At 42.4% G+C, this 26,955-nt stretch overlaps 1 protein-coding gene across 1 annotated transcript in view; it reads left to right on the top strand.

Annotated features, from left to right (window-relative positions):
- Nucleotides 1-1,548: 1,548 nt before the first annotated feature.
- The window catches only part of LOC123750873 (mucin-22-like), a 42,214-nt gene continuing 16,807 nt past the window's right edge, over nt 1,549-26,955 (top strand). Inside the window, exons 1-5 of the mRNA XM_069331609.1 lie at nt 1,549-1,695; nt 9,716-10,094; nt 10,324-11,454; nt 11,591-12,163; nt 12,313-12,776. Of these exons, the coding sequence (XP_069187710.1) occupies nt 1,549-1,695; nt 9,716-10,094; nt 10,324-11,454; nt 11,591-12,163; nt 12,313-12,776 (2,694 nt within the window). The remainder of the gene's footprint in view (nt 1,696-9,715; nt 10,095-10,323; nt 11,455-11,590; nt 12,164-12,312; nt 12,777-26,955) is intronic.

Genomic DNA, 26,955 nt, shown 5'->3' with positions numbered 1-26,955 from the left:
AGTGCGTTCTGGCTACTAGGTACGACATATATATATATATATATATATATATATATATATATATATAAATATATATATATATATATATATATATATATATATATATATATATATATATTATGACGGGAAAGTGTTGGAGTGTAGATGTTCGGCTGTCCTCCAATGGCTGGTGTCAATGCCTAGTCACGCTTACAAAAAAAAAAGATAGACTGCTTGCCTGTCTGTCTGTGGTAAAGTAAGGGAAGACACGCAAAACACAAAGTATGAACAATGAAACTTTAATTAATAAACAAATTATAAACAAAGACAATACCTTGGCAATGTACAGGGCAAAAGAACAAGTAAAAAATAATATAACATAAATGAATAACAGGGATGAAGTTACTCTACAATAATAATAAAATTAAAGGTGTAAAATAATCAGGTGCTGAGAATATGGCGCTAGCTGTGAGACATCCAGCTTATACAGCAATATCAGTTAGTTGTTCACTGCTTGAGAGCACAAGAATATTCTGACTTCAATGGCTGGACCAAGCCCAGACATCGACTCAGGTAGAGGGCACTGAAGTGCAGTGTGCAGTCAGTAAGTCACCAATCAGGAGCAGGCAGGCTGGGAAGGGTAGTTGGCTGGTTGATGACGAGCCGGCGTGGAGGGACTGGAGTAGGAGGGGTGAGCTTTGGATACGTTTTGCCTCCTGGTCAAAACGTTTTGCGCTACTGGGAGACGTATCTTGAAAGTAGCATCTTATTCTTGAATAAATTACGTAACTTCATGTAGAGAAGAGCAGGCTCAATCTCTCTTGAAATAGATTATCGTCACTACTCTCCCCCAAAGCCTGTACTTACTGGTGAAGTTACGTCTTCAGGTGGTAGAGTAGTAGGTGGAGTTGTCTCTACTTCATAAACTCTGGAGAGGGCGTCTGCTATGATGTTGTCAGAACCTTTGATGTTGAAGATCTCCAGGTTGAAATTCTGCAGATATAAAGCCCATCGTAGAAGCCGTTGATTGTTGAATTGGGCTTGCTGCAGGAAGCGTAGGGGATTGTGGTCTGAGTAGATGGTGGTGGACCGAGCACCTTGCAGATATGATTCAAAGTGTTGCAAGTTCAGGACGATGGAGAGTAGCTCCTTTTCGATCGTGCTGTAATTCTTCTGGTGTGCTTTTAACTTGTAGCTGTAGTAGCTAACAGGTAAAACATCCTCGCCTCGTTGTTGCATCAGGACACCCCCGATGCCGGTACCACTGGCGTCGACATGGAGGATGAAAGGCTTCGTGATATCTGGCGAGGCGAGAATAGGATTAGAACAGAGTAGGAATTTAAGTTGTTCAAAAGCAATGTTCTGCTGAATGGTCCAATTATACCGTTGCTTGGGGCTGGTTAAAGTGATCAAAGGTGTCGCCACCGTACTAAAATTCTTCACAAACCTACGGTAGTAGGAGGCAAGACCAAGGAAGCGCAAGAGCTGCTTCCTGGTGGTAGGCTGTGGGTAATGCTGGATGGCTTGGGTATGTATGTTTAATGGAGCTATGCTACCACTCCCTATCTCATGACCAAGATAACGCACTTTACCTTTGGCAAAGGTGGACTTGCCCAAGGTGATGGTGAGGCCGGCTGTCAGGAGCTTGGCAAACAATCGTTGCAGCCGGAGCAGGTGTTCACTCCAGGTGTTGGTTGCTACAAAGATGTCGTCCAAGTAGGCGTAGATGTTATCTAAGCCCTGGATGCAACCCGTTCTCGCAAATTCGTAAAGTCAATATTGACTTATTAACTACGTGCATAGGTGATATACTAAACATAATAGATACCCTTAAAAAGATTCATAGAAAACACCGACCTTACCTAACCTTGTTAGTATCTTAAGATAAGCATCTTATTGCTTCGTAATTACAATTATTACTTAACCTATACCTATTATAGGTTAGGTAATAATTGTAATCTTAAAGCATCTTATTGCTTCGTAATTACAATTACTACTTAACCTATACCTATTATAGGTTAGGTAATAATTGTAATTACGAAGCAATAAGATGCTTATCTTAAGATACTAACAAGGTTAGGTAAGGTCGGTGTTTTCTATGAATCTTTTTAAGGGTATCTATTATGATAAGTATGTCACCTATGCACATATTTAATAAGTCAATATTGACTTATTAAATTTGCGAGAACGGGTTGCTGGATGACGCGGTTGACAGCTCACTGGAAGGTGGCCGGGGCATTACATAGTCCAAATGGAAGGCGTTCGTATCTGTAAAGGCCAAAGGGAGTGGTAAAGGCAGATATTTCCTTAGCTTGGTCTGTCAAACATACTTGGTAGTATCCCTGGAGTAAGTCTAACTTTGATAGATACCGAGCAATACCAATAGCGTCAAGGATGTCATCTATTCTAGGTAATGGATAAGCATCCTTGATAGTCACCAGATTCAATTTCCGGTAATCAGTACACAACCTCACTTTACCTTGCGGTTTCGGCACCAAGATGAAGGGTGAGGCCCAAGAGGACTCACAAGGGGTGGCCAGCCCATGATCCAGGAGGTACTGTACCTCAGCACGCATAACTTCCTTTTTGCTCGGGTTGATTCTGTAGAAAGGTTGACGAATCGGCCGGGTGTCAGGGAGTAGCTGGATGTCGTGCTGAACCACATTACACTCCTGTGGATCATCGCTGAACAACTTCTGATGTTCCTTGAAGATTCTGATGAGAGGAGCACAATTATTGTCCTGCAAATAGGTATGAAGATCAATAAGGATTTCCGAGTTGGAAGGCACTGACTCAGTGTTAGTGCTTTCGGGAGGAGAAGCAGGGAAGGTCTCACTGTGGAGGTATGGACCTTTAAAGGTGGATAATGATACCAACACAGTAGGGGGAGTACCTTGATACTGCTTCAGGAGGTTGACGTGGCACAACTGGGTCTTCCGCCGCCTATCTGGAGTCTCAAGAACGTAGTTGTGATTGTTCCTGCACTCCTTGATGCGGTAAGGTCCTGAAAACTTGTTTTGCAATGGAGAACCTGGGATAGGAAAATATGCCAACACGAAGTCTCCTGGTTTAAATTTCCTTAGTTTGCTGCGTTGGTCAAAATGAGTCTTCATCCTCTCCTGAGCTTTCATTAGATTGTCATTAGCAAATTTACGTACTCTCTCTAGAATGTGTTTTAAGTTTTGAAGAAACTGGGGCACATTCTGAGGGTCACTGAAGGTGACATTACGTAGAGAGTCTTTGAAAGCTTTGAGAGGAGTATGGCACTTACGTCCGTAGAGCATCTCATAAGGAGATACTCCTAGAGACTCATTGGGGAGACTACTGAAAATGCAAATAATGAGGTCAAGTTGTTTATCCCAGTCCTTCAAGGTTTCAGTGCAAAATTTCTTTAGGAGTGCTTTAATAGTCTGATGACTACGTTCAAGAGAACCCTGTGAAGCAGGATGATAGGGGCTGGACAGTACCTGTGTGATGCTGAACTCCTCCAGAGTCTTCTTGAAGAGATCACTGGTGAAGTTGGTGCCACAGTCACTTTAAACCTCTCTTGGAAATCCATACTGGGTGAAGATCTTCATTAGCTGTTTCACCACAGTAGCAGCCGTAATGTTCTTTAGTGGAACTGCTATGGGGAATCTGGTGGTAGGACACAAGATAGTTAGTATATAGGCGTTGCCAGAACTGGTCCGGGGTAAAGGACCAACACAGTCTATGATGAGTCTGTGGAAAGGTCCGCAGGCACCTGAATAGGAGTCAATGGGGCCTGGGGAATAGAGATGTTAGGTTTACCTGCCAACTGACATATATGACACTGTTGCACGTACTTTTTGGCGTCCTTAACCATACCTGGCCAGTAGTAGTCTTGTCTGATTCCGTGGTAGGTTTTGTTAAAACCATAGTGAGAAAGAGCTCCGTGGGCCAGGTGTAGAATATCGGGCCGTAGGCTGGTGGGAATCACTAGTTGTTCGACATTTACCCAATCGTCGTCCTCCTTCAGCTTACTGGGTCTGTACCTGCGGTAGAGCAACTGATTCTCTAGGAAGAACCCAGGGATACTGTCAGGTTGAGTCTCAGCCTGGAAGAATAATAGTGTTAATGATTGATCTTCCCTCTGTAACTTACGGAACTCCAAACTGGTAAGATTTGGTGGTAGATTCTGAGGGTCTTGAGGGACAGAGGTAGCAGTAGAGTCAGCTGGTTGCGGGCGTGTAGTTTGTGCACGGGTGGTCACCAAAACCGGAGGAGAAACTTCATCACTTTCTTGGACCTCTGCTGAAACATACTCAAAGATGGGATTGTCCACTAGAGAGTTACACACCTGGGGTTTGTCCATGATGACAAAATAAGCATTCTCAGAAGTCTCCCCAATGAGTCTCTAGGAGTATCTCCTTATGAGATGCTCTACGGACGTAAGTGCCGTTCTCCCCTCAAAGCTTTCAAAGACTCTCTTTGGAGGTTGAACGGTTGCAAATCTTCTGCCAAGTCGTTGCCCAGGAGAAGTTGCACTCCCGACATGGGAAAAGGCTTCTCCCTGATGGCGACTTGGACTTCACCGGTCACAAAAGGACAATCCAGGTGGACTCTGGCGAGTGGATACGGAGTGGTAGCAGTGAGGTCAGTGATAAGGACCGTTTCCCCGGTGTAGGTGATGTTAGGCACAGCTGATTTCAATATTATGGACTGAAGAGCCGCTGTGTCCCTCACGATCTTCAATTTGAAACGTCCCTCCGACTCTGTACCGTTGGCAGAGACAATTCCAGGATACAGGTGTTTGCTGAAGAGAGAAAGATCATTAATAGGAACACCAACATTCATCACAGGCTTACCGGACTTAGAAGGAGTCGGTTTGGGTTTAGGAGTTTCACTATAGCCTTTGTATTGAGTTTTCCCACATCTATTTATGGTATGTCCATAGAGTTTGCAATACATACAATACAATTGAGAGCTTGCTTGATCTGTACCTACTTTATCATAACTATACCAAGACTTCTTACTGGGAGGTGGTGATGGTGTAAGCCGGTGGATGAGGCTGTAGGTGTCAGCTGATTTCGCACATTTGTTGTAGTCGGTTTCTTCTTTATCTGCTAAATATAAACGGACGGAAGGGGGAACACGTCTCAAGAATTCCTCAACTTGCATGAGGTTGACGAGCTCTGTAAATGTAGAGACATGTGCTGCTTCCAGCCATTTCATGAAATATCTTTTCTTGATATTGGCAAATTCTAGAAAGGTGGTGGTACTTGCCTTTAAATGATCACGGAATTTTCGTTTGTAGCTTTCGGTGGAGAGAAGGTAGGCGTCCAACACTGCTTGCTTCAGGGTCTGGTAGTCATTCTCAGACGCTAAGGTACTGAGAGTAACCGCAGTTCTACCTGTGAGATGCACTCTGAGAAGGGTAGACCATTGATCTGCAGGCCAGCTAAGTTTATTGGCTAGGGTCTCAAAAGTGGTGAAAAAGACATCAATCTCTGTCTGAACGAATGGTGGCATTAACTTACTTGCATGGGAGACATTGAAACTTACTGGAAGACTAGCGGTAGCTTGTTGGCGCTGAGTGTGGTGTGTAGTTTCTAACGTGAGTTCTCGTTGACGACATGTTATAGCCATCTCCGCTTGCTGTTTGTCATACTCGCGTTGTATCTCCAGGTGACGTTGTTTTGCTTCAAGCTGTATTCGCCCACGCTCTCTGAATAGGGCGATCTCATGTTCTTTTATTTGGAGAGCTTCTTTTGCCAGGGCAGCCTCTCTTTCTTGCTCTTCTTTCCTTATTGCAGCTTCTTCTTTCCTGATTTGTAGAGCTTCTTGCTGTTGCTCCCTCTCGAGTTTTGCAAGTTCGAGCTTGAGTTTTATAGTTGCCAGATCATGTTTATCTGCAATAGAATAAGTTTAGTGAGTTTCAGAGTCAATCTTCCCTTCATCTAAGAGGTGATCCATTATTAAGTTATGCAATTCATTTTTGTTGGCTCCATGGGGAACATCTAGTTGATACTCGTGTGCAAGAGTTTGTAATTCAGTCCTCTTGGCACGACTTAAGGTTCCTATTTCACCTGCCTGATCGTTACGAAAAGCTGGGAGACGCAACATAGTGAAAAATAGCAAATAAATGTACAACGAATATACTTGGGATATGGTAAGTGTCAGTAACAGGATAACGTGGCAACTGGTAACTATCCTGTGGAATTTAATATTTAACAATTAATGTTAATTTTAGAATGGTAAATGATTAGTCAATCAAAAGCGCAGGAAATCTTGTACCCGGTACTCAATGTAAGAGAATAAGGGCAAGAAAATCCTACTAAATAAATGAAACTGGTTTCTAAAACAAATGAAACATTTAATTGTTCCAAAAGTGAATAAGGTAGTCCAAGAATGTAGGCATACCTTGCCGAGTCTCTATAGGACAGAAGCAAGGGTTTTCGCACTAAATGAAATATGATACTTACAGAATTAGCGAACTTTGTGCTCTGAAAAAAGAAAGCTAATTCCCTACCTAAGTAAATATCATCATCTCTGACCGACGTGTAGGGGTGCGAGTGTCAACTGGTGACGAGAACTGTTGCTGAGGTCCCAACTCAGCAACGTAGTCCGTGCTAGAGGAACTATGGCCCTCTTTATCCTCCTTCGGTCGGATTGCAGAAGATAGGGTGCTTTGACCCGAAGACAAACCAAAGTACCAGGGTACCCAAAATGATGATCTGTCTGATATTGAGAAATATCCCAGGGACAAAAGGTGGAAAACACGAGTAATAACATAGAGGGAGGGATGACCAATTAAGAGAATGACTGCGGCCTACAGTCACCACGTAATCCAAAGTTATCCAACACTCACTATATGCTACTCTCGGAAAGCACAATACACACAGCACCATATAAATATTAAAAGCAATAAAAATATTGAAAAGCAACTGTATCAAAGCCAAGTACGCTTACCACAAATTGACGTTCTGGTACCAGTACCTGAGTGAAGCTCCGTGGACAGGCCCCTATTAAATGTGACGGGAAAAAGTTGGAGTATAGATGTTCGGCAGTCCTCCAATGGCTGGTGTCAATGCCAAGTCACACTTAGAAAAAAAAAAGATAGACGTCTTGCCTGTTTGTCTGTCTGTCTGTGGTAAAGTAAGGGAAGACACGCAAAACACAAAGTATGAACAATGAAACTTTAATTAATAAACAAAGACAATCCCTTGGCAATGTACAGGGCAAAAGAACAAGTCAAAAACAATATAACATAAACAAATAATAGGAATGAAGTTACTCTACAATAATAATAAAATTAAAGGTGTAAAATAATCAGGTGCTGAGAATATGACGCTAGCTGCGAGACATCCAGCTGATACAGCAATATCAGTTAGTTGTTCACTGCTTGAGAGCACAAGGATATTCTGACTTCAATGGCTGGACCAAGCCCAGACATCTACTCAGGTAGAGGGCACTGAAGTGCAGTGTGCAGGTGTGCAGTCGGTGAGTCACCAATCAGAAGCAGGCAGGCTGGGAAGGGTAGTTGGCTGGTTGATGACGAGCCGGCATGGAGGGAGTGTGGAGTAGGGGGGTTAGTTTTGGATACGTTTTGCCTCCTGGTCAAAACGTTTTGTGCCACTGGGAGACGTATCTTGAAGGTAGCATCTTATTCTTGAATAAATTACGTAGCTTCATGTAGAGAAGAGCAGGCTCAATCTCTACATATATATGTAGAGATTGAGCCTGCTCAATCATATAATCAAATATATATATATATATATATATATATATATATATATATATATATATATATATATATATATATATATATATATATATATATATATGTATATATATATATATATATATATATATATATATATATATATATATATATATATATATATAAATATATATATATGTATATATATATATATATATATATATATATATATATATATATATATATATATATATATATATATATATATATTTGATTATTTGATTGAGCAGGCTTAATCTCTACATATATCATATGTCTACATACAATCAAATATATATATATATATATATATATATATATATAAATATATATATATATATATATATATATATATATATATATATATATATACATATATATATATATATATATATATATATATATATATATATATATATATATAAATATATATATATATATATATATATATATATATATATATATATATATATATATATATATATATATATATATATATATATATATATATATATATATATATATATAAATTGGTGTATACTGGCAGCAGGTTTTCTTTCAAACATGTTTCATTGAATATGACCGCATATTCTGTATTTATTATTTTCTGGTTTAGGGCTTCTATCCCTCTAACTATTTTCTTAGCATCAGGGCTTAATTGAAATAGGAGTTCTCCAAAACTCATTTTCGTACTTTTAAGGTGAAGAAAAGAAGTGATTTACTATAGAGTGTATTACACTTATTTGCATAATTTGCACGACGTTTCGAACCTCCTTGGTTCATTCTCAAGTGAACAGATCTTACAATACTAGTTGATTTTATACCCGCATTAGGTCAGGTGATAATACAATGAAGGTGAAAACATGGGGGGATACATAAGGGATAAACATAGGGGCTGCAGAAGGCTTATTGGCCCATACGAGGCATCTCCTATGCAAACACAAAGATTATTCCAGTGTAATTGGCCTGTTATGTTGGACATTGTCTTCTGTGTTGGCATCGATATGTTCTTGTCTTGTCCTTACTCTCATGGTGGGTAGAGTAAATATTTTCGTGATTTGGGTGTTCATGGTAGGTCGCTCTATTCTTATGTGAATAGACAATGTCCAACATAACAGGCCAATTACACTGGATTAATCTTTGTGTTTGGATAGGAGATGCCTCGTATGGGCCAATAAGCCTTCTGCAGCCCCTATGTTTATCCCTTATGTATCCCCCCATGTTTTCACCTTCATTGTATTATCACCTGACCTAATGCGGGTATAAAATCAACTAGTATTGTAAGATCTGTTCACTTGAGAATGAACCATGGAGGTTCGAAACGTCGTGCAAATTATACAAATAAGTGTAATACACTCTATAGTAAATCACTTCTTTTCTTCACCTTAAAAGTACGAAAATGAGTTTTGGAGAACTCCTATTTCAATTAAGCCCTGATGCTAAGAAAATAGTTAGAGGGATAGAAGCCCTAAACCAGAAAATAATAAATACAGAATATGCGGTCATATTCAATGAAATATATATATATATATATATATATATATATATATATATATATGTGTGTGTGAAAAATAAGAATAACCACATGTGAAAAACAAAGAATTCTTAACGCGTTTTTGGCTAATTCGCCTTCAACAGAGCAAAGTAGTATGAAGATAAGAAAACATAGTTGATCAGATCTTTATATCCACCCTGGCAGATCACCTGACGACCAAGAATAAGTGAAGGAAAGGAATTATAAGAAAGAAGGCAACTGCAGAAGGCTCATTGGCCCATACGAGGCAGCTCCTATTAATATCTCCAAGTGCCATACGTGTTAAATGGATGCTATATTCATAAGATATTAATAGGAGCTGCCCTTTTAAAATTATTTAAAACTAAATAAAAAATAAAAAAAATTAAAAATTAAACTTTTAAAACTAAAAATAAAACTTTTTAAAATAAACAAAATTTATGACACAACAACCGTGCGTCTCTGTTTCAGAGAAAAACTAGAACACTAGAACCGTACGTCAGGGAAAAGCAAAATACACAGTGCTAGGGCCTTTTCACACAAATGATAAAACATCCATTGCGGTTGATGAAACACCCGGAGATGCTGCTGCTGTTGATGAAACACTTGGTGCTGCTACTGCTGTTGATGAAACACACGGTGCTGCTGCTGCTGTTGCTGTTGATGAAACACCCGGTGCTGCTGCTGCTGCTGTTGTTGTTGATGAAACACCCAGTGTTACTACTGATGAATCACTTGGCGCTTCTCCTATTGACGAAACACTTGCCGCTGTTGCAGAAACCACCAGTTCTACTGTTCCAGCTGTTGATGAAAAACCCAGTGCTGCTATTGCAGCTGTTGATGAAACACCCGGTGCTGCTGCTGGTGGTGATGAAACACCCGGTGCTGCTGCTAGTGGTGATGAAACACCCGGTGCTGCTGCTGGTGGTGATGAAACACCCGGTGCTGCTGCTAGTGGTGATGAAACACCCGGTGCTGCTGCTGGTGGTGATGAAACACCCGGTGCTGCTGGTGGTGGTGATGAAACACCCGGTGCTGCTGCTGCTGGTGGTGATGAAACACCCGATGCAGCTGCTGTTAGTGATGATGAAACACCCGGTGCTGCTGCTAGTGGTGATGAAACACCCGGTGTTGCTTCTGGTGGTGATGAAACACTCGGTGCTGCTGCTCCTGGTAATGAAACATCCGGTGTTGCTGCTACTGTTGATGAAACAACCGGTGCTGATGGTGTTGAAACACCCGGTGAAGAGGATGCTGGTGATAACACATGGTGAAGCTAGTGGTGGTGATGAAACAGTCGGGGCTGCTTCTGCTGGTAATGAAAATACCGGTTCTGCTTCTGCTGTTGGTGAAACAGCCGGTGCTGCTGCTGTTGGTGATGATAAAACACCCGGTGTTGCTGCTGCTGGTGATGATGAAACAGTCGGTATTGCAGTTGCAGTTAATGAAAAAGTCAGTTCTGCTGCTGTTGATGAAACAGTCGGTGCTGTTGCTGCTGGTGATGATGAAAGACCCGATGCTGATGCTGCTGGTGATAAAACACCCGGGGCCCCTGCTGCTAGTGATGATGAAACACCCGGTGCTGCTGCTGGCGATGGTGTTGAAACACCCGGTGCTGCTGCTGCTGATGGTGTTGAAACACCCGGTACTGCTGCTGCTGCTGGTGATGATGAAACACCAGGTGCTGCAGCTGCTGCGGGTGATGATACATCCGGTGCTGCTGCTGCTGGTGATGCTCAAATATTCGCCACTGCTGCTGGTGGTGATGAAACACCTGGTGCTGCTACTGATGATGAAACAGTCTGTGCTGCTGCTGGTGGTGATGAAACAGTCGATGCTGCTGCTGCTGTTGGTGAGGAAACACCCGATGCTGCTGCTGCTGTTGATGATGAAACAGTCAGAAATGCTGCGGCTGTTGATGAAACAGTCGGTATTGCTGCTGTTGATGAAACAGTCGGTATTGCTGCTGTTGATGAAACAGTCGGTGACTCTGCTACTGTTGATGAAACAGTCGGTGCTGCTGCTGTTGATGAAACAGTCGGTGCTGCTGCTGTTGATGAAACAGTCGGTTCTGCTGCTGCATATGAAACAGTCGGTGACTCTGCTGCTGGCGATGAAACTCCCGGTGCTGGTGATGATCAAATATTCGCCGCTGCTGCTGGTGGTGATGAAACAGTCGATGCTGCTACTGGTGGTGGTGAGGAAACACCAGATGCTGCTCCTGCTGTTAATGAGACACCCGGTGATGTTGGTGGTGGTGATGAAACAGTCGGGGCTGCTTTCTGCTGGTAATGAAAATACTGGTTCTGCTTCTGCTGTTGGTGATGATAAAACACCCGGTGCTCCTGCTGCTGGCGATGAAACAGTCGGTACTGCAGTTGCTGTTAATGAAAAAGTCGGTTCTGCTGCTGTTGATGATGAAACAGTCAGAACTGCAGCGGCTGTTGATGAAACAGTCGGTGCTGCTGCTGTTGATGAAACAATCACTGACTCTGCTGCTGTTGATAAAACAGTCGGTTCTGCTGCTGCTGGGGATGCAACAGTCGGTGACCCTGCTGCTGGTGATGAAACTCCCGGTGCTGCTGCGGCTGCTGCTGGTGATGAAACATCCGCTGCCACTGCTGCTAGTGATGATGAAACGCTCGGTGCAACTGCTGCTGTTGCTGTTGATGAAACATCAGGTGCAGCTGCTGCTGTTGATAAAGTACCCGATTCTGCTGGTGTTTGTGATGAAACACAGGGTGCTTCTGCTGCTATTGAGGAAACAGTCGATGCTGCTGTTGCTGCTGGTGAAACACGCGGAGCTGCTGCTGCTGACGATGATACACCCGGTGCTACTGCTGGAAGTGGTGAAACACCCGGTGCTGCTACTACAGGAGATAATACACCCGGTGCTGCTGCTACTGGAGATAATACACCCGGTGCTGCTGTCGATCGTGATGAAACACCCGGTGCAGCGGTGCTGGTGATGAAACAGTCAGTGCAACTGCTGCTGTTACTGAAACAATCGGTGCTGCTGCTGCTGGTGATGAAACACCCGGTGCTTCTGCTGTTGGTGATGATGAAACACCCGGTTCGGTTGCTTTTCCTTGTAAAACAGTCGGTGCTGCTGTTGCTGTTGATGAAATACCCGACGCTGCTGGTGCTGGTGATGACACATCCGGTGCTGCTGCTGCTGCTGGTGATGAAATATCCGCTGCTGCAGCTGCTGGTGATGAAACAGTCGATGCTGCTGCTGCTGGAGATAAAACGCCCGGTGCTGCTGCTGGTGATGAAACAAACGAAGCTGCTGCTACTGGTGGTGATGAAACACCAGATGCTGCTGGTGATGAAACTCCCGGTGGTGCTGCTGATTCTGGTGATGAAACGTCAGGTGCAGCTGCTAATGGTAATACAACACCCGGTGCAGGTGCTGCTGGTGATGAAACAATCAGTGCAACTGCTGCTGTTAATGAAACAGTCGGTGCTGCTGGTGGTGGTGATGAAACAGTCGGTGCTGCTGCTGGTGGTGATGAAACACCCGGTGCTGCTACTGGTGATGATGAAACACCCGGTGCAGCTACTGTTGGTGATGAAACAATCAGTGCAACTGCTGCTGTTACAGCGATAGCTCTATCATCGATAGATACAGCGATAGCAAGCGGCTTGACGTCTGCGAGGCACTACACATCAAGAAGTCAACACCAGCAATCAACAACCAATTAATGCACAACTATATTCTACCCACTTCAAGACTCCGCTCCAATATAGAAGCATCAAGAAATATGGACCAATAGGCTTTCGACAATTACTTCCATTCAATACCCATTGTTTCGTGTTCTGTCTTGTGTTTGAATTTAATACCCATTCAAAACCCATTGTTGAAAGTTTGTTTTCACCTCATCCACCTCACCCAAATGTAGATATAAAATCGAAGATGTGTAAGCTCTATTCAGTTTCAGTTGTGTGTTTGTAAACTAAAGTCTTTGAAAATGTAATAAGTTTTACGAAACGCGCTCAAGTGTCGCGTCAGACTAGAAATATAAATGAATTTTGGAGAATTGATCTTTGAATTACTATCAACAGTGAAAAGAAACGTAAGAAAGATCGAGAAAATTCGTGTTAGAATTATTAATCTTACTTTTTCGGTCATATTTAATAATATATATATATATATATATATATATATATATATATATATATATATATATATATATATATATATATATATATATATATATATATATATATATATATATATATATATATATATATATATGTCGTACCTAGTAGCCAGAACTCACTTCTCAGCCTACTATTCAAGGCCCGATTTGCCTAATAAGCCAAGTTTTCCTGAATTAATATATTTACTATAATTTTTTTCTTATGAAATGATAAAGCAACCCTTTTCTCTATGTATGAGGTCAATTTTTTTTTATTGGAGTTAAAATTAACGTAGATATATGACCGAACCTAACCAACCCTACCTAACCTAACCTAACTTATATTTATAGGTAAGGTTAGGTTAGGTAGCCAAAAAAAGCTAGGTTAGGTTAGGTTAGGTAGGTTAGGTAGACGAAAAAACATTAATGCATGAAAACTTGGCTTATTAGGCAAATTGGGCCTTGAATAGTAGGCTGAGAAGTGCGATCTGGCTATTAGGTACGACATATATATATATATATATATATATATATGTCGTACCTAGTAGCCAGAACGCACTTCTCAGCCTACAATGCAAGGCCCGATTTGCCTAATAAGCCAAGTTTTCATGAATTAATTGTTTTTCGACTACCTACCCTACCTAACCTAACTTTTTCGGCTACCTAACCTAATCTAACCTATAAAGATAGGTTAGCTTAGGTTAGGTAGGGTTGGTTAGGTTCGGCCATATATCTACGTTAATTTTAACTTCAATAAAAAAAAATTGACCTCATACATAATCTTTAGGTTTAAAGGGTAGCTTTATCATTTCATAAGAAAAAAATTAGAGAAAATATATAAATTCAGGAAAACTTGGCTTATTAGGCAAATCGGGCCTTGCATAGTAGGCTGACAAGTGCGTTCTGGCACCTAGGTACGACATATATATATACATATATATATATATATATATATATATATATATATATATATATATATATATATATATATATATATATATATATATATATATATATATATTAGTATATTTTGGTAGCAGTCTTTCCTGTAGACATATATTATTAAATATGACCGAAAAAGTAAGATTAATAATTCTAACACGAATTTTTGGGGAATATAAACCTGGATATGCATATGGAAATGTCAAGACACACAAGCCTGGAAACCCACTTCGGCCAATCATTAGCCAGATACCCACACCCACGTACAGACTGGCGAAGCGACTCAACGGCCTGCTGACTCCTTATGTTCCTTGCGCCTTCAGCCTGAAGTCTCCAAAGGAATTTGTTGACTTACTGCGGGGCACACGGGCCACAGGGATAAGAGCCTCGTTGGACGTAGAATCGCTGTTTACCAACGTACCTGTGGACGAGACAATCGGAATGATAGCCGACAGAGTGTATCGTGATCCAGCCTGTACTCCTCTTGACATACCAGAAAATATTCTGAGGAAACTACTCCAAGCTTGTACTAAAGAGGCACCCTTCTTGAGCCCGGATGGGCACATGTATAAGCAAGTAGATGGGGTCGCCATGGGTTCTCCCCTAGGTGTCCTGTTTGCAAACTTCTACATGGGTACCATCGAGCAAAAAGTCTTAGTCGACATGAACTTGAAACCGGCCATATACTGCAGGTATGTTGACGACATTTTTACACAGGTACCTGATGTCAGACATCTGCAGGAGCTGAAGGAGGCATTTGAGCAGAGTTCCGTGCTGCGTTTCACTTACGAGATGGAAAAGGATGGGAAGCTGCCCTTTCTAGATGTAACAGTCATGGAAAAGGGCGGAGGTTTCCACACTGCAGTCTACACTAAGGAAACAAACATAGGAATGTGCCTAAATGCCAACAGCGACTTCACAGACAGGTACAAGAGGAGTGTTGTTAACGCATATGTCGACCGTGCTCTCAGCCACAGCTCAGAATGGAAGCAAGTCGACGAAGAACTCTGTAGGGTAAGGCAGGTCCTAGTCAATAACGGCTTCTCCAATGGTTTCGTCGAAGACATCATAAGAAGGAAAGTGAAAAGCCATGCAACCTTATGAAGAGACAACTAACACAACACCTATACCCCCTATTAGACTATTTTACAGGAACTTCTTTTCCACAGCTCATAAAACGGAGGAAAGGGTCCTGAAAGATATTGTTAATAGAAACGTTATCCCTACAGACAAAAATCAGAGGATACAACTGACGATTTACTATAAAACCAGAAAAACGGCCAGCCTACTCATGAGAAACTCTCCAGAAACAAAACAGAACGCTTTAAAAGAGACTAACGTCGTCTATGCCTTCAAATGCCCTCTTGGGGACTGTAAGCTCCAAAAAACCCAGTATATAGGCAAGACAACATCTCTTTCTAGGCGTTTAACGATGCATAATCAACAGGGCTCCATTAAGGAACATATAATCTCTTCCCACAACCAAACCATCGCCAGAGAAACCGTAGTAAACAACACAGAAATCATCGATAGATACAGCGATAGCAGGCGGCTTGACGTTTGCGAGGCACTACACATCAAGAAGTCAACACCAGCAATCAACAGCCAATTAATGCACAACTATATTCTACCCACCTCAAGACTCCGCTCCAATATAGAAGCATCAAGAAATATGGACCAATAGGCTTTCTACAAACACTTCTATTCAATATCCATTGTTTCGTGTTCTGTCTTGTGTTGATGAAATTAATACCCTATTAATACCACTTCTTGTTCTGTCTTGTGTTGATGAAATTAATACCCTATTAATGCCACATCTTGTTCTGTCTTGTGTTAATGCCACATCACCCCTTCCACCTGACTCAAATGTAGATATAAAATCGGAGATGCGTAAGTTCTATTCAGTTGTGTATTTGTGAACTAAAGTCTTTGAAAATGTAATAAGTTTTACGAAACGCGCTCGTGTCGCGTCAGACTAGAAATAAAAATGAATTTTGGAGAATTGATTTTTGATTTACCTCCAACAGTGAAAAGAAATGTACGAAAGATTGAGAAAATTCGTGTTAGAATTATTAATCTTACTTTTTCGGTCATATTTAATAATATATATATATATATATATATACAATCTTTGGACAACACCCACCAGTGGGACTCGAACCCAGAAAGCACAACTACCTTCCAGTAGCTGGCATAACTAGTATGCTTTAACCCACTACGCCATCAGACCTTACAAAAGAAGTAGATAGTTCGAGATATATATATCTCAAACATCTCTACCTCCCGAAGGCACCAGATGAGTGAGGGGTCAGTCTGCAATTTTCGTCAAGCCACTGTCAATGTGAGAGAACTCGTGTCCAGCTTATAAGCCTATACTTGCATAAACCACAAGTGAAGATAAACAATCTTTGGACAACACCCACCAGTGGGACTCGAACCCAGAAAGCACAACTACCTTCCAGTAGCTGGCATAACTAGTATGCTTTAACCCACTACGCCATCAGACCTTACAAAAGAAGTAGATAGTTCGAGATATATATATTTCAAACATCTCTACCTCCCGAAGGCACCAGATGAGTGAGGGGTCAGTCTGCAATTTTCGTCAAGCCACTGTCAATGTGAGAGAACTCGTGTCCAGCTTATAAGCCTATACTTGCATAAACCACAAGTGAAGATAAACAATCTTTGGACAACACCCACCAGTGGGACTCGAACCCAGAAAGCACAACTACCTTCCAGTAGCTGGCATAACTAGTATGCTTTAACCCACTACGCCATCAGACCTTACAAAAGAAGTAGATAGTTCGAGATATATATATCTCAAACATCTCTACCTCCCGAAGGCACCAGATGAGTGAGGGGTCAGTCTGCAATTTTCGTCAAGCCACTGTCAATGTGAGAGAACTCGTGTCCAGCTTATAAGCCTATACTTGCATAAACCACAAGTGAAGATAAACAATCTTTGGACAACACCCACCAGTGGGACTCGAACCCAGAAAGCACAACTACCTTCCAGTAGCTGGCATAACTAGTATGCTTTAACCCACTACGCCATCAGACCTTACAAAAGAAGTAGATAGTTCGAGATATATATATCTCAAACATCTCTACCTCCCGAAGGCACCAGATGAGTGAGGGGTCAGTCTGCAATTTTCGTCAAGCCACTGTCAATGTGAGAGAACTCGTGTCCAGCTTATAAGCCTATACTTGCATAAACCACAAGTGAAGATAAACAATCTTTGGACAACACCCACCAGTGGGACTCGAACCCAGAAAGCACAACTACCTTCCAGTAGCTGGCATAACTAGTATGCTTTAACCCACTACGCCATCAGACCTTACAAAAGAAGTAGATAGTTCGAGATATATATATCTCAAACATCTCTACCTCCCGAAGGCACCAGATGAGTGAGGGGTCAGTCTGCAATTTTCGTCAAGCCACTGTCAATGTGAGAGAACTCGTGTCCAGCTTATAAGCCTATACTTGCATAAACCACAAGTGAAGATAAACAATCTTTGGACAACACCCACCAGTGGGACTCGAACCCAGAAAGCACAACTACCTTCCAGTAGCTGGCATAACTAGTATGCTTTAACCCACTACGCCATCAGACCTTACAAAAGAAGTAGATAGTTCGAGATATATATATCTCAAACATCTCTACCTCCCGAAGGCACCAGATGAGTGAGGGGTCAGTCTGCAATTTTCGTCAAGCCACTGTCAATGTGAGAGAACTCGTGTCCAGCTTATAAGCCTATACTTGCATAAACCACAAGTGAAGATAAACAATCTTTGGACAACACCCACCAGTGGGACTCGAACCCAGAAAGCACAACTACCTTCCAGTAGCTGGCATAACTAGTATGCTTTAACCCACTACGCCATCAGACCTTACAAAAGAAGTAGATAGTTCGAGATATATATATCTCAAACATCTCTACCTCCCGAAGGCACCAGATGAGTGAGGGGTCAGTCTGCAATTTTCGTCAAGCCACTGTCAATGTGAGAGAACTCGTGTCCAGCTTATAAGCCTATACTTGCATAAACCACAAGTGAAGATAAACAATCTTTGGACAACACCCACCAGTGGGACTCGAACCCAGAAAGCACAACTACCTTCCAGTAGCTGGCATAACTAGTATGCTTTAACCCACTACGCCATCAGACCTTACAAAAGAAGTAGATAGTTCGAGATATATATATCTCAAACATCTCTACCTCCCGAAGGCACCAGATGAGTGAGGGGTCAGTCTGCAATTTTCGTCAAGCCACTGTCAATGTGAGAGAACTCGTGTCCAGCTTATAAGCCTATACTTGCATAAACCACAAGTGAAGATAAACAATCTTTGGACAACACCCACCAGTGGGACTCGAACCCAGAAAGCACAACTACCTTCCAGTAGCTGGCATAACTAGTATGCTTTAACCCACTACGCCATCAGACCTTACAAAAGAAGTAGATAGTTCGAGATATATATATCTCAAACATCTCTACCTCCCGAAGGCACCAGATGAGTGAGGGGTCAGTCTGCAATTTTCGTCAAGCCACTGTCAATGTGAGAGAACTCGTGTCCAGCTTATAAGCCTATACTTGCATAAACCACAAGTGAAGATAAACAATCTTTGGACAACACCCACCAGTGGGACTCGAACCCAGAAAGCACAACTACCTTCCAGTAGCTGGCATAACTAGTATGCTTTAACCCACTACGCCATCAGACCTTACAAAAGAAGTAGATAGTTCGAGATATATATATCTCAAACATCTCTACCTCCCGAAGGCACCAGATGAGTGAGGGGTCAGTCTGCAATTTTCGTCAAGCCACTGTCAATGTGAGAGAACTCGTGTCCAGCTTATAAGCCTATACTTGCATAAACCACAAGTGAAGATAAACAATCTTTGGACAACACCCACCAGTGGGACTCGAACCCAGAAAGCACAACTACCTTCCAGTAGCTGGCATAACTAGTATGCTTTAACCCACTACGCCATCAGACCTTACAAAAGAAGTAGATAGTTCGAGATATATATATCTCAAACATCTCTACCTCCCGAAGGCACCAGATGAGTGAGGGGTCAGTCTGCAATTTTCGTCAAGCCACTGTCAATGTGAGAGAACTCGTGTCCAGCTTATAAGCCTATACTTGCATAAACCACAAGTGAAGATAAACAATCTTTGGACAACACCCACCAGTGGGACTCGAACCCAGAAAGCACAACTACCTTCCAGTAGCTGGCATAACTAGTATGCTTTAACCCACTACGCCATCAGACCTTACAAAAGAAGTAGATAGTTCGAGATATATATATCTCAAACATCTCTACCTCCCGAAGGCACCAGATGAGTGAGGGGTCAGTCTGCAATTTTCGTCAAGCCACTGTCAATGTGAGAGAACTCGTGTCCAGCTTATAAGCCTATACTTGCATAAACCACAAGTGAAGATAAACAATCTTTGGACAACACCCACCAGTGGGACTCGAACCCAGAAAGCACAACTACCTTCCAGTAGCTGGCATAACTAGTATGCTTTAACCCACTACGCCATCAGACCTTACAAAAGAAGTAGATAGTTCGAGATATATATATCTCAAACATCTCTACCTCCCGAAGGCACCAGATGAGTGAGGGGTCAGTCTGCAATTTTCGTCAAGCCACTGTCAATGTGAGAGAACTCGTGTCCAGCTTATAAGCCTATACTTGCATAAACCACAAGTGAAGATAAACAATCTTTGGACAACACCCACCAGTGGGACTCGAACCCAGAAAGCACAACTACCTTCCAGTAGCTGGCATAACTAGTATGCTTTAACCCACTACGCCATCAGACCTTACAAAAGAAGTAGATAGTTCGAGATATATATATCTCAAACATCTCTACCTCCCGAAGGCACCAGATGAGTGAGGGGTCAGTCTGCAATTTTCGTCAAGCCACTGTCAATGTGAGAGAACTCGTGTCCAGCTTATAAGCCTATACTTGCATAAACCACAAGTGAAGATAAACAATCTTTGGACAACACCCACCAGTGGGACTCGAACCCAGAAAGCACAACTACCTTCCAGTAGCTGGCATAACTAGTATGCTTTAACCCACTACGCCATCAGACCTTACAAAAGAAGTAGATAGTTCGAGATATATATATCTCAAACATCTCTACCTCCCGAAGGCACCAGATGAGTGAGGGGTCAGTCTGCAATTTTCGTCAAGCCACTGTCAATGTGAGAGAACTCGTGTCCAGCTTATAAGCCTATACTTGCATAAACCACAAGTGAAGATAAACAATCTTTGGACAACACCCACCAGTGGGACTCGAACCCAGAAAGCACAACTACCTTCCAGTAGCTGGCATAACTAGTATGCTTTAACCCACTACGCCATCAGACCTTACAAAAGAAGTAGATAGTTCGAGATATATATATCTCAAACATCTCTACCTCCCGAAGGCACCAGATGAGTGAGGGGTCAGTCTGCAATTTTCGTCAAGCCACTGTCAATGTGAGAGAACTCGTGTCCAGCTTATAAGCCTATACTTGCATAAACCACAAGTGAAGATAAACAATCTTTGGACAACACCCACCAGTGGGACTCGAACCCAGAAAGCACAACTACCTTCCAGTAGCTGGCATAACTAGTATGCTTTAACCCACTACGCCATCAGACCTTACAAAAGAAGTAGATAGTTCGAGATATATATATCTCAAACATCTCTACCTCCCGAAGGCACCAGATGAGTGAGGGGTCAGTCTGCAATTTTCGTCAAGCCACTGTCAATGTGAGAGAACTCGTGTCCAGCTTATAAGCCTATACTTGCATAAACCACAAGTGAAGATAAACAATCTTTGGACAACACCCACCAGTGGGACTCGAACCCAGAAAGCACAACTACCTTCCAGTAGCTGGCATAACTAGTATGCTTTAACCCACTACGCCATCAGACCTTACAAAAGAAGTAGATAGTTCGAGATATATATATCTCAAACATCTCTACCTCCCGAAGGCACCAGATGAGTGAGGGGTCAGTCTGCAATTTTCGTCAAGCCACTGTCAATGTGAGAGAACTCGTGTCCAGCTTATAAGCCTATACTTGCATAAACCACAAGTGAAGATAAACAATCTTTGGACAACACCCACCAGTGGGACTCGAACCCAGAAAGCACAACTACCTTCCAGTAGCTGGCATAACTAGTATGCTTTAACCCACTACGCCATCAGACCTTACAAAAGAAGTAGATAGTTCGAGATATATATATCTCAAACATCTCTACCTCCCGAAGGCACCAGATGAGTGAGGGGTCAGTCTGCAATTTTCGTCAAGCCACTGTCAATGTGAGAGAACTCGTGTCCAGCTTATAAGCCTATACTTGCATAAACCACAAGTGAAGATAAACAATCTTTGGACAACACCCACCAGTGGGACTCGAACCCAGAAAGCACAACTACCTTCCAGTAGCTGGCATAACTAGTATGCTTTAACCCACTACGCCATCAGACCTTACAAAAGAAGTAGATAGTTCGAGATATATATATCTCAAACATCTCTACCTCCCGAAGGCACCAGATGAGTGAGGGGTCAGTCTGCAATTTTCGTCAAGCCACTGTCAATGTGAGAGAACTCGTGTCCAGCTTATAAGCCTATACTTGCATAAACCACAAGTGAAGATAAACAATCTTTGGACAACACCCACCAGTGGGACTCGAACCCAGAAAGCACAACTACCTTCCAGTAGCTGGCATAACTAGTATGCTTTAACCCACTACGCCATCAGACCTTACAAAGAAGTAGATAGTTCGAGATATATATATCTCAAACATCTCTACCTCCCGAAGGCACCAGATGAGTGAGGGGTCAGTCTGCAATTTTCGTCAAGCCACTGTCAATGTGAGAGAACTCGTGTCCAGCTTATAAGCCTATACTTGCATAAACCACAAGTGAAGATAAACAATCTTTGGACAACACCCACCAGTGGGACTCGAACCCAGAAAGCACAACTACCTTCCAGTAGCTGGCATAACTAGTATGCTTTAACCCACTACGCCATCAGACCTTACAAAAGAAGTAGATAGTTCGAGATATTATATCTCAAACATCTCTACCTCCCGAAGGCACCAGATGAGTGAGGGGTCAGTCTGCAATTTTCGTCAAGCCACTGTCAATGTGAGAGAACTCGTGTCCAGCTTATAAGCCTATACTTGCATAAACCACAAGTGAAGATAAACAATCTTTGGACAACACCCACCAGTGGGACTCGAACCCAGAAAGCACAACTACCTTCCAGTAGCTGGCATAACTAGTATGCTTTAACCCACTACGCCATCAGACCTTACAAAAGAAGTAGATAGTTCGAGATATATATATCTCAAACATCTCTACCTCCCGAAGGCACCAGATGAGTGAGGGGTCAGTCTGCAATTTTCGTCAAGCCACTGTCAATGTGAGAGAACTCGTGTCCAGCTTATAAGCCTATACTTGCATAAACCACAAGTGAAGATAAACAATCTTTGGACAACACCCACCAGTGGGACTCGAACCCAGAAAGCACAACTACCTTCCAGTAGCTGGCATAACTAGTATGCTTTAACCCACTACGCCATCAGACCTTACAAAAGAAGTAGATAGTTCGAGATATATATATCTCAAACATCTCTACCTCCCGAAGGCACCAGATGATGAGGGGTCAGTCTGCAATTTCGTCAAGCCACTGTCAATGTGAGAGAACTCGTGTCCAGCTTATAAGCTATACTTGCATAAACCACAAGTGAAGATAAACAATCTTTGGACAACACCCACCAGTGGGACTCGAACCCAGAAAGCACAACTACCTTCCAGTAGCTGGCATAACTAGTATGCTTTAACCCACTACGCCATCAGACCTTACAAAAGAAGTAGATAGTTCGAGATATATATCTCAAACATCTCTACCTCCCGAAGGCACCAGATGAGTGAGGGGTCAGTCTGCAATTTTCGTCAAGCCACTGTCAATGTGAGAGAACTCGTGTCCAGCTTATAAGCCTATACTTGCATAAACCACAAGTGAAGATAAACAATCTTTGGACAACACCCACCAGTGGGACTCGAACCCAGAAAGCACAACTACCTTCCAGTAGCTGGCATAACTAGTATGCTTTAACCCACTACGCCATCAGACCTTACAAAAGAAGTAGATAGTTCGAGATATATATATCTCAAACATCTCTACCTCCCGAAGGCACCAGATGAGTGAGGGGTCAGTCTGCAATTTTCGTCAAGCCACTGTCAATGTGAGAGAACTCGTGTCCAGCTTATAAGCCTATACTTGCATAAACCACAAGTGAAGATAAACAATCTTTGGACAACACCCACCAGTGGGACTCGAACCCAGAAAGCACAACTACCTTCCAGTAGCTGGCATAACTAGTATGCTTTAACCCACTACGCCATCAGACCTTACAAAAGAAGTAGATAGTTCGAGATATATATCTCAAACATCTCTACCTCCCGAAGGCACCAGATGAGTGAGGGGTCAGTCTGCAATTTTCGTCAAGCCACTGTCAATGTGAGAGAACTCGTGTCCAGCTTATAAGCCTATACTTGCATAAACCACAAGTGAAGATAAACAATCTTTGGACAACACCCACCAGTGGGACTCGAACCCAGAAAGCACAACTACCTTCCAGTAGCTGGCAAACTAGTATGCTTTAACCCACTACGCCATCAGACCTTACAAAAGAAGTAGATAGTTCGAGATATATATATCTCAAACATCTCTACCTCCCGAAGGCACCAGATGAGTGAGGGGTTCAGTCTGCAATTTTCGTCAAGCCACTGTCAATGTGAGAGAACTCGTGTCCAGCTTATAAGCCTATACTTGCATAAACCACAAGTGAAGATAAACAATCTTTGGACAACACCCACCAGTGGGACTCGAACCCAGAAAGCACAACTACCTTCCAGTAGCTGGCATAACTAGTATGCTTTAACCCACTACGCCATCAGACCTTACAAAAGAAGTAGATAGTTCGAGATATATATATCTCAAACATCTCTACCTCCCGAAGGCACCAGATGAGTGAGGGGTCAGTCTGCAATTTTCGTCAAGCCACTGTCAATGTGAGAGAACTCGTGTCCAGCTTATAAGCCTATACTTGCATAAAACCACAAGTGAAGATAAACAATCTTTGGACAACACCCACCAGTGGGACTCGAACCCAGAAAGCACAACTACCTTCCAGTAGCTGGCATAACTAGTATGCTTTAACCCACTACGCCATCAGACCTTACAAAAGAAGTAGATAGTTCGAGATATATATCTCAAACATCTCTACCTCCCGAAGGCACCAGATGAGTGAGGGGTCAGTCTGCAATTTTCGTCAAGCCACTGTCAATGTGAGAGAACTCGTGTCCAGCTTATAAGCCTATACTTGCATAAACCACAAGTGAAGATAAACAATCTTTGGACAACACCCACCAGTGGGACTCGAACCAGAAAGCACAACTACCTTCCAGTAGCTGGCATAACTAGTATGCTTTAACCCACTACGCCATCAGACCTTACAAAAGAAGTAGATAGTTCGAGATATATATATCTCAAACATCTCTACCTCCCGAAGGCACCAGATGAGTGAGGGGTCAGTCTGCAATTTTCGTCAAGCCACTGTCAATGTGAGAGAACTCGTGTCCAGCTTATAAGCTATACTTGCATAAACCACAAGTGAAGATAAACAATCTTTGGACAACACCCACCAGTGGGACTCGAACCAGAAAGCACAACTACCTTCCAGTAGCTGGCATAACTAGTATGCTTTAACCCACTACGCCATCAGACCTTACAAAAGAAGTAGATAGTTCGAGATATATATATCTCAAACATCTCTACCTCCCGAAGGCACCAGATGAGTGAGGGGTCAGTCTGCAATTTTCGTCAAGCCACTGTCAATGTGAGAGAACTCGTGTCCAGCTTATAAGCCTATACTTGCATAAACCACAAGTGAAGATAAACAATCTTTGGACAACACCCACCAGTGGGACTCGAACCAGAAAGCACAACTACCTTCCAGTAGCTGGCATAACTAGTATGCTTTAACCCACTACGCCATCAGACCTTACAAAAGAAGTAGATAGTTCGAGATATATATATCTCAAACATCTCTACCTCCGAAGGCACCAGATGAGTGAGGGGTCAGTCTGCAATTTTCGTCAAGCCACTGTCAATGTGAGAGAACTCGTGTCCAGCTTATAAGCCTATACTTGCATAAACCACAAGTGAAGATAAACAATCTTTGGACAACACCCACCAGTGGGACTCGAACCCAGAAAGCACAACTACCTTCCAGTAGCTGGCATAACTAGTATGCTTTAACCCACTACGCCATCAGACCTTACAAAAGAAGTAGATAGTTCGAGATATATATATCTCAAACATCTCTACCTCCCGAAGGCACCAGATGAGTGAGGGGTCAGTCTGCAATTTTCGTCAAGCCACTGTCAATGTGAGAGAACTCGTGTCCAGCTTATAAGCCTATACTTGCATAAACCACAAGTGAAGATAAACAATCTTTGGACAACACCCACCAGTGGGACTCGAACCCAGAAAGCACAACTACCTTCCAGTAGCTGGCATAACTAGTATGCTTTAACCCACTACGCCATCAGACCTTACAAAGAAGTAGATAGTTCGAGATATATATATCTCAAACATCTATACCTCCCGAAGGCACCAGATGAGTGAGGGGTCAGTCTGCAATTTTCGTCAAGCCACTGTCAATGTGAGAGAACTCGTGTCCAGCTTATAAGCCTATACTTGCATAAACCACAAGTGAAGATAAACAATCTTTGGACAACACCCACCAGTGGGACTCGAACCCAGAAAGCACAACTACCTTCCAGTAGCTGGCATAACTAGTATGCTTTAACCCACTACGCCATCAGACCTTACAAAAGAAGTAGATAGTTCGAGATATATATATCTCAAACATCTCTACCTCCCGAAGGCACCAGATGAGTGAGGGGTCAGTCTGCAATTTTCGTCAAGCCACTGTCAATGTGAGAGAACTCGTGTCCAGCTTATAAGCCTATACTTGCATAAACCACAAGTGAAGATAAACAATCTTTGGACAACACCCACCAGTGGGACTCGAACCCAGAAAGCACAACTACCTTCCAGTAGCTGGCATAACTAGTATGCTTTAACCCACTACGCATCAGACCTTACAAAAGAAGTAGATAGTTCGAGATAATATATCTCAAACATCTCTACCTCCCGAAGGCACCAGATGAGTGAGGGTCAGTCTGCAATTTTCGTCAAGCCACTGTCAATGTGAGAGAACTCGTGTCCAGCTTATAAGCCTATACTTGCATAAACCACAAGTGAAGATAAACAATCTTTGGACAACACCCACCAGTGGGACTCGAACCCAGAAAGCACAACTACCTTCCAGTAGCTGGCATAACTAGTATGCTTTAACCACTGCGCCATCAGACCTTACAAAAGAAGTAGATAGTTCGAGATATATATATCTCAAACATCTCTACCTCCGAAGGCACCAGATGAGTGAGGGGTCAGTCTGCAATTTTCGTCAAGCCACTGTCAATGTGAGAGAACTCGTGTCCAGCTTATAAGCCTATACTTGCATAAACCACAAGTGAAGATAAACAATCTTTGGACAACACCCACCAGTGGGA

The sequence above is a fragment of the Procambarus clarkii genome, chromosome 26, assembly GCF_040958095.1.
Source record: "Procambarus clarkii isolate CNS0578487 chromosome 26, FALCON_Pclarkii_2.0, whole genome shotgun sequence".
In the NCBI taxonomy this organism is placed as follows: domain Eukaryota; kingdom Metazoa; phylum Arthropoda; class Malacostraca; order Decapoda; family Cambaridae; genus Procambarus; species Procambarus clarkii.
Note: the sequence above shows the minus strand (reverse complement) of the source record. Positions and strands in the feature narration are given on the sequence as shown.